The sequence below is a fragment of the Seriola aureovittata genome, chromosome 17, assembly GCF_021018895.1.
Source record: "Seriola aureovittata isolate HTS-2021-v1 ecotype China chromosome 17, ASM2101889v1, whole genome shotgun sequence".
NCBI classification, from domain to species: domain Eukaryota; kingdom Metazoa; phylum Chordata; class Actinopteri; order Carangiformes; family Carangidae; genus Seriola; species Seriola aureovittata.
This window is the reverse complement of record NC_079380.1, coordinates 14,066,573-14,074,126: the sequence shown is the minus strand read 5'-3', so window position 1 is coordinate 14,074,126 and position 7,554 is coordinate 14,066,573. Positions and strand designations below refer to the sequence as shown.

General features: G+C 41.9%; 1 protein-coding gene across 2 annotated transcripts; it reads left to right on the top strand.

Moving 5' to 3' along the window:
• Positions 1-181: 181 nt before the first annotated feature.
• Positions 182-6,586, top strand: proza (protein Z, vitamin K-dependent plasma glycoprotein a). 2 transcript variants are annotated; one of them, XM_056402370.1, is made up of 9 exons: positions 182-328; positions 2,091-2,235; positions 3,029-3,183; positions 3,321-3,345; positions 3,433-3,546; positions 3,644-3,778; positions 3,863-3,978; positions 4,130-4,247; positions 5,596-6,586. In XM_056402370.1, exons 2-9 carry the CDS (start codon positions 2,157-2,159, stop codon positions 6,129-6,131), a joined length of 1,278 nt encoding a protein of 425 aa, XP_056258345.1. In that variant the 5' UTR covers positions 182-328; positions 2,091-2,156; the 3' UTR covers positions 6,132-6,586. The 2 variants fall into 2 exon arrangements, with proteins under 2 accessions (XP_056258345.1, XP_056258344.1); XM_056402369.1 differs by having other exon boundaries at positions 197-355.
• The last annotated feature ends 968 nt before the right edge of the window (positions 6,587-7,554 follow it).

The following is a 7,554-nucleotide window of genomic DNA, read 5'->3' as shown; positions in this document are numbered from 1 at the left end:
CCTGTCTGAGGTTTTTACATCATGGCTGTATAACTCACCTTTCACGTGTCCTATAAGGTCTTGATAACAAAGCGTGTTAGTCCCTGTTTGTCTGGTCCTGCAGGCCAACATACTGTAATACGCAGTAAGAGTCTGTCCTCAGTCCTACAGCGTCCTCAGGCGGCTCACTTTTGTAAGTACACCCACCACAAACGGTAAACAGAGAGAGAGAGAGTGAGTGGGAAGGCTTGGATGTGATCATCATCATCATCCGTTACTTTCGAGCGACAGGCCCAATCCGTCCAGGAGGCTGCGGTGTGTTCCGGGACCAGGAAAGGGACCAAGCCAGGTTGGTGCTGTGGTTCTGTCCGGAGCGGTAGGTACCAAACATCACTGCTGCTGTTCTGCTTGTTATTTCGGACGGTGCACAGTCCCATGTTGGTCTGCTGAGGTGACCCGCCCTGATACAGTGTCGGATTGAATTATATAATTTCAATGTTTTCGTGCATGTAACATCGCAGCAGCTCGTAGACACGCGGCACCGTGTTTCTAAAAGCAGCATAGAAGATGTGCCACAGATGATGGCTCCATCTTTGTTTTGTAACACAGCGTGAGCTAATGCTATGTGGCTGCAGAGCCGCACAGCGCAGGCTCTCCTTTAACCTGAAGAAAACATCGTAGCTACTGCGTTGAGCTGACTGCCAATGCAACATTATCCAAAAGTCAGTCACGGAACAACAATTACACAACAACAGCTGTTTACAGTCAGGTTAATAAACAGTCTGGAAGGCCCGATGATACTGCAGCAACAACGATGTACAGAAAAACTGCGTAGTCACCGATGATAAAGCACAACGAAGTCAGTTACTGAGATCATTCCTATTAAACACAAACAAAACAAACAAAAAAAAAATCGTGATTTAGCTCCATTTGGGCAATATTTTCTGATAAGGCACCATTTATAACGAGTTGGCTGTTATTAATATTTTTAATTAAGACTTCTGAGTTGCTAGATTGTGGAAAATCCTTGCGTGTTTTTAGCTCTGAAATTCATTAGGGAGACCCTTCAATGGACTGTTTGACCACCTAGTTTTCAAAAGGGCTGCAGAGCATTCATTAGTAACTTTTATTTAAAAGTGCAGACTTGATGGATTGTACTACTAGATTCAGAAACATGTAGAATTGCAGGTGACAGTTTGTTAATTACCTATTATTAATGTTATACAACATTTACAAAAGGAAAACCCCATGACTTATTAGAAAGTGCGAAAAGCCTACTGATGCAAGAGATTCTTAAACAGAATAGAAGCTTGTTACCTTAAAACAGGACAGATGTAGAGAGAATACACTAAATGTGAAATAATGATGGTGAGGTTTTTTTTTTTTTATTACAAAATATATAGTATCAATTAAAAACGTTTATACCATAGTAAGTCTGCAGTTGTCAGTGTTAATAAGCAGTTTAGAAATGCATTTTGGTTCAGACATGCTGCACTTTTCCAGAGGATAAGTGGAATTGAATGAATTAACGAGCTTGTTAAAGTGTGATGGTGGAGTAGGGATAGTACTTGGTATAGTGTTGTACGATGAGATTATCTAGTAGAGCATGCAAATAAATTGACATGCTAAATGATCGACCTGATCTTTATTATTAAATTATAATCGTCATACTAGTGCTCACCTCAAATTCAGTGGCTATAGACCTTCTCTTTTTTCTGCAGAAGACAGTAGCATCTGTGGAGCTGGTATAAGTCTAGGAGACAGTAATATTGATATATTAGTATCCAGTGCCTCTGCTGATGAATGCATTAGGGAGGATGTTATTAAACCTTTTGAAATACGAGTATGGTCTTGGTAGTGGTGCTTTAGGTGCGTTATGGTCTGCATTGGATTTAATCATTACACAACCTTTCACAAATTATACATCGATCAAAAGCGCTAATCTCCTGATTCTGTGTGTGCGAAGCATTTAGGATCCGTATGACTGAACCAGTTCTGTGTCATTGTGTTTCATGTGTGGTCATACTTCATTAATATTACAACCTTGTAAGATACTAAATAAGACTCACTTGTTTCTCTTCTTCCTCTGAAATCTGCATGTCTTTTTCAAGGAGTACACATTGATCCCTGCTCCACCGACAACTTGACTCAGATCTGGGTCACACTTCACTGTCACCATGGGCTCCTCCACCACATCTGCCGCTCTGTTGTGTCTGCTTGCGGGGGCCGTGGCAGCCATCCAGACCCCCCAGACAGGTGAGAAGGCCGGCATAGAGGCAGATGAGACTGCAGAGCTCAAGAACAATGGTGTAGAGTCTGAGCTGTAGAGAGAGAGAAAAAAAAAAAAAAGAAGTGAGGAATTTAAGGAGGTCAAGATGGAAGCATGCTGAGTATGAAATGTCAGTGTTTCCTCTGCACAAGAGGAAAAGAAAGTATTGATTGGATCAAACAGGAGCTTTACAGTCAATCAAGATAATTTAGTTTTGTTCATTGGTTGCAGTTGTAATTATTTGTGCCCGTATTTCAAGGCAGTCATACAAGGTAAATACTGGATAGGGAAGGTTGTAACTTGAAATTTTGCTTGATATCTTCATGATGAATACTGTATGTTATATTCATTAAGCAATGCTGCAGCTAATGATCTGATAACCTTCATTAATGGATTTATAAGATGTCACAAAAGAATGAAAAATGTCAATCACAATTTCTTTTTCAGAATTTATTTTGTTCAACCAGCTGTCCAAAACCTGAATATATTCGTTTTAAAATGTTAAGCAGAGAAAGGCAGCAAAACTTCACATTTAGTGACCTGAAGCAATAAATCTGAATCTCTGGAAAAAATTTAAAAAAAAAAAACACAACACCTCTCAATGCTACTAAAATTTAAATGCTCCTGTTTTACAATCATGTAAGCCTATAATAGTTAATCTCATGAGATCTGCCCCAGTTGAGGCCTGTTTATTGGCAAGCAGCTGAGTTCTGCTTGAATCAGTGTCTGTAATTCAGTCTGTTGTGTATGAACCAGCTGAGACATTAACTGGCTCTCCAGTGTTTTTGGATAAGCAGCAAGCGAGCTTGGTGATCTCCCGTCAGAGGAGGGCCGTCGGTGGCAGTAACCCTGCCTCCAGCCTGGAGCAGGCTTGCATGGAGAAGGTGTGCAGCTACGAGGAGGCCAGAAGGTTCTTCCAGGACTCGTATCGTACGGTGAGCCCCAGGATTTCACTATGAAGTCTTCCCTTGCTTTTTTATCACCTCCATTTGATGAACACACTTTGTAAATGACAGAGAAAAACCACTGTGCAGCACTTCAACCGCACTTAACTTGCATATTTCTCTTGTAGGATATCTTCTGGTCCGTCTACATTGGTAAGTGCTATATTAAAATGATTTTCCCGTCACTGCGCAGTCCTTAGTCGTGCATTAGAGCTTCTCAGACTTGCTTTCTGTGTTTAGACGGAGACCAGTGTGCAGGGAGCCCTTGCAAGAATGGAGCCCTGTGTTCAGACAGCGTGGGAGGTTATGACTGTGTCTGCAAGTCAGGTTTCACAGGGGTCCACTGTGAAAAAGGTGAGGAGAAGATGCCAGCATACCATAGAGTGTGATGATTTACTTTTCATCTGGTCTGTGAGTGCTGCAACCCTCCCCTCTGTTTCCACGGATGTAGACGAGACGCTGTGCACCCTGGAAAAGAACAAGGGCTGCTCCCAGTTCTGTAAACCAGGCTACACTTCCTACCAGTGTTCCTGCGCCCGTGGTTGGAAGCTCAGCCAGACGAACAGGGATAGGTGTGAGCCTGCAGGTAGGTCTGTTTCGAGGGTTAAGAGAGTGAGAAATGATCTAGCAAGAGAAAAGTAATCGTAACCATTTTACATTCTTCTCTCAGTCAGATTCCCCTGTGGTAAGGTGAGCAGTCTGAGTCGGTGGGATGACAGACAGTCCAGCAACACCCGCAGCAACTTTGAGGGACTAAGCTGTACTTCTGCAGAGTGTCCCTGGCAGGTAGTAACACACACACACTAACACATTACAGGTACTCTGATGTGTGCACAGTAAACCTTTTTTTAATTAATTAATTTTTTTATTGCAAGTCCCTCCAACAGTGATGCAGGGTCTTGTTGCATATTCATGAGCTTTGTCTTGTTGTTTGCAGGCTCTACTGAAGGGCTCTGAGTCAACTGGATTCTGCAGCGGAGTCATTCTGAAGGAGAATCTGGTCTTGACTTCAGCTCATTGCGCCAACAAATACAGGTCATTCCAGGTGGCGGTCGGTGAGTAGACAAACCACTTAATCACACCTTTGCAACAACAAGCAAACAACTCAAAAGTTACCCAATTACTTAAATTGTCCCTTGAGAAATTTACATATCCAAAGCAAGGAAGATGGATAATATACAGTTGGGTATAGGTGTAGGACAAAATCATCAGACAAAAGGAAAAGGAGAGGTAGTGCACACACTGAATCATGCAAGCTGCCAAACATTTGGTGATGCAACATTGCACTATTACAAATTTCTAAGCATGTTACAATGAAACCAGGAACACAAATGCAGAGGCTGGCCGAGGCTGCAACAAAGGACCTGTGAAATGAAAATAAATGAAAACGCAGGCTTACGGGTACACCAGCTGGCAGACAAGCAGGCAGATGCAGAACTGGATGCAAAAACAGACAATCCAAACTCAGATGTCTCTGGGAAGCACAAGGGAACTGAACAGGAAACACAAGCAGACAAACTGACAACAAGTGAGGGGGAGCACAGAGACTGAATACACAAGGAGGGGAGGTAACGAGACACAGGTGCAACACATTAGGGCGGAGCAGGTAATCAAAGAGTCACACTGGAAGCAGGAAGTAAAAACAACAGGACACATATGCAAAATAATTTCAGAATAAAACAGGAAATAACTAAATAAGAGTTCAGGCACGAAGTCACTTCCAGGGGCAGATCATGACAAAGCACATTAAAAGCACTTCAAGAAAGAACTGTAGCTCACAATACACAGTTCATCATTTTTCCAGTACACATTTATTCTCAATTTAGAACAAATGTGTACAGTGTTGAGATTATGCATGAGGGGATTCATATTATATAAAAAAAGAAAACTTTTGACCTACTGTATGGAAGCCAACATGTGTCCCATGAAACTGTGTGTTTGAATTCACATAAAGAATTTCACATTTGAGTATTTTAGGTTAAGGATTTATAAGGGATATTGGGTACATTGGATAAAGGTGACCAAAAAAATGAATAGAATGATTATCAATATATTAACTGACTAATCATTTTGTCTATAAAATGTCGGGAAAGGGTGAAAAATACCTGTTATAATTTCTTAGACCCCAAAGTGACATCTTTAGATGTTTTGTTTCATCTTGTCAACAGTTCAAATCCAAAGATATTCAGTTCACTTCTGAGAAGCAGCAAATGTGTCAGTTTTTCTGAAATAATTACTAAACCAATAATCTGACTGATCAAAATAGCTGCAGATTAACTTTCTGTCAATCAACTAATCACTAAATGAACAGATCATTGCAGCTCTGTATGTATGTCAGTATGTGTGCATTAGTTTGATAATCACCATTATCCTGAATGTCTTATCTTACCTGCACCTCCTCAGGAAAGCGCAGCACCGTCTATGAAGATGGAGAGCAGACACTGTACATGAAAATAATCCACATCCACCCGCGCTATGTGGAGGGTCGTCCTGAAAATGACTTGGCCGTGGTTGAGCTCCGCGACCGCATCACCTTTAAGAGAGAGGTGGTTGCTGCCTGTCTCCCAGACAGAGACTTTGCAGAGAGCATCCTGATGACAGGAGAGTTACCCGCCGTGGTCACGGGCTGGAAAGAACCCAAACAGGTATCAGCTTTCGAAGGCCCGCTCACCCTTAACCACCTGGTGTACAACCAGCTGCCTCAGTGTCTGGAGTCTCACCCCAACCTGATAACCAATAAAATGGGCTGCACTGCTCCTCGGACCAATGCCGACTGCACCATGAGCTCCGGCAGCCCCTTGCTCACCCTGTACAGGGAGGTGTTCTACCTCACTGGGGTGGTGAGCCAGCCACAAGGGTCTGACTGTAGCAAAGGCTACATCTTCCAAAAAGTGTCACGCCACCTCGGCTGGCTGCAGTCGCTCATGGGCTCCCGTTAGAGGGAGTAGTCAGGGAGAACATGAAAGCTACAAATTTAAAGTAATGCAGGTATATAATATATATGTAAGAAATCACATCAGTGTTTCCATGTGTGCACTTCTAGCTCAGTCTTTAGTTTTGCCATTCTGTCTTTTAATAATACCCATCTCCGAATGGAAAAACTATCCTAACAACATATAGTCTAAGTCCAGGTGATTGCTTTCCATTTCTCTCTATGGACTTCCTCATTTAACCACAAGGTGGCTCTCTGTTAACATAAACAGAGAAGCACTTACTGTATGTATCCACCAACCATATGGCCAAGAGATGAAGTGAATTATTCAGCATGTGTTTTGTGATGTGGACAGACCTTTTAATAACCTTTGAGTGATGTTATTTTAGTGACTACTGCACATTGTAACATTCCAGGTAATCACTGTTCTATGAATGTAATAAACCCCAACATCACACCGGATGTACTTACTGTCATTGTTTGTGGATGAAGTAGGCTACACTGCAGTATTTCTGGAAGATGCTAAGGAAAAGCTGTTTTCTGGAGTCCTATGTTATTTCAAAATTTGACATTTGATGATAAGCTTGAGATACACCATCCTGCTTTTGATTGTTTCCCACAACCCCGACTACACCCACCATGTCTTTACCACAAGCATCATCTGCGTGAAACTAACAAGATATCGAAGTAATTAACAGTTGCCACACTATGCAAAACAATGCCAGTAATAGTGAGAAATGAAGCATATAAGATTTAAAAAGTAAAACAAACAAGATTAAGAGTGTGCATATTTCAGTCTGAACCAAAGTGGTGAACCAATCAACCAATAGACTGCCTGATACTGCCATCCCTAGAACCATGTGGCCATTATGGCTAAAAATAGAGACAAGATCAAAAATATTAATGAAACGTAAGTATAAATGGAGTCAAAAAACAAGGGAACATGTTTGAGGTAAACAAACAACACAGTCTCGAAGTCGTGAAAAGAAGTGACAGATCTGAATGAGATAGGCAGGTCATTCCGGTCTGATGGTGCTGTAAATTTAAAGGCTCTTTTATTTCTGTTTATACCAATCACATCTATATTCATGCAAACTTTCCAGCACAAAGAGGAAAAGAATGAATGAAAAAAAAAATTTAGCCTTGATGATCTTTGTAATCTAGCTGTATATCCCCAGTTCGTCACACACAGACGATCTTTGCTCGCCCTCACTGTCACATACCCCTGTGTTGTCTGGCAACATTTTCCCACAGACACTCGCCCTCTGTAGTTTTCTCACAGCCTCCCTGGTGAACAAGGCCAGGACCATGTCATGCAGGGAGAGAAAAGGAGAGGCAGAAGAATGGGCATGAGAGAGAGAGAAAGTAAGAGACGCCACATAACAAAAAACCTGGCCTGCCACTTTTGATCGGGCGCGTGAAAAGGACAG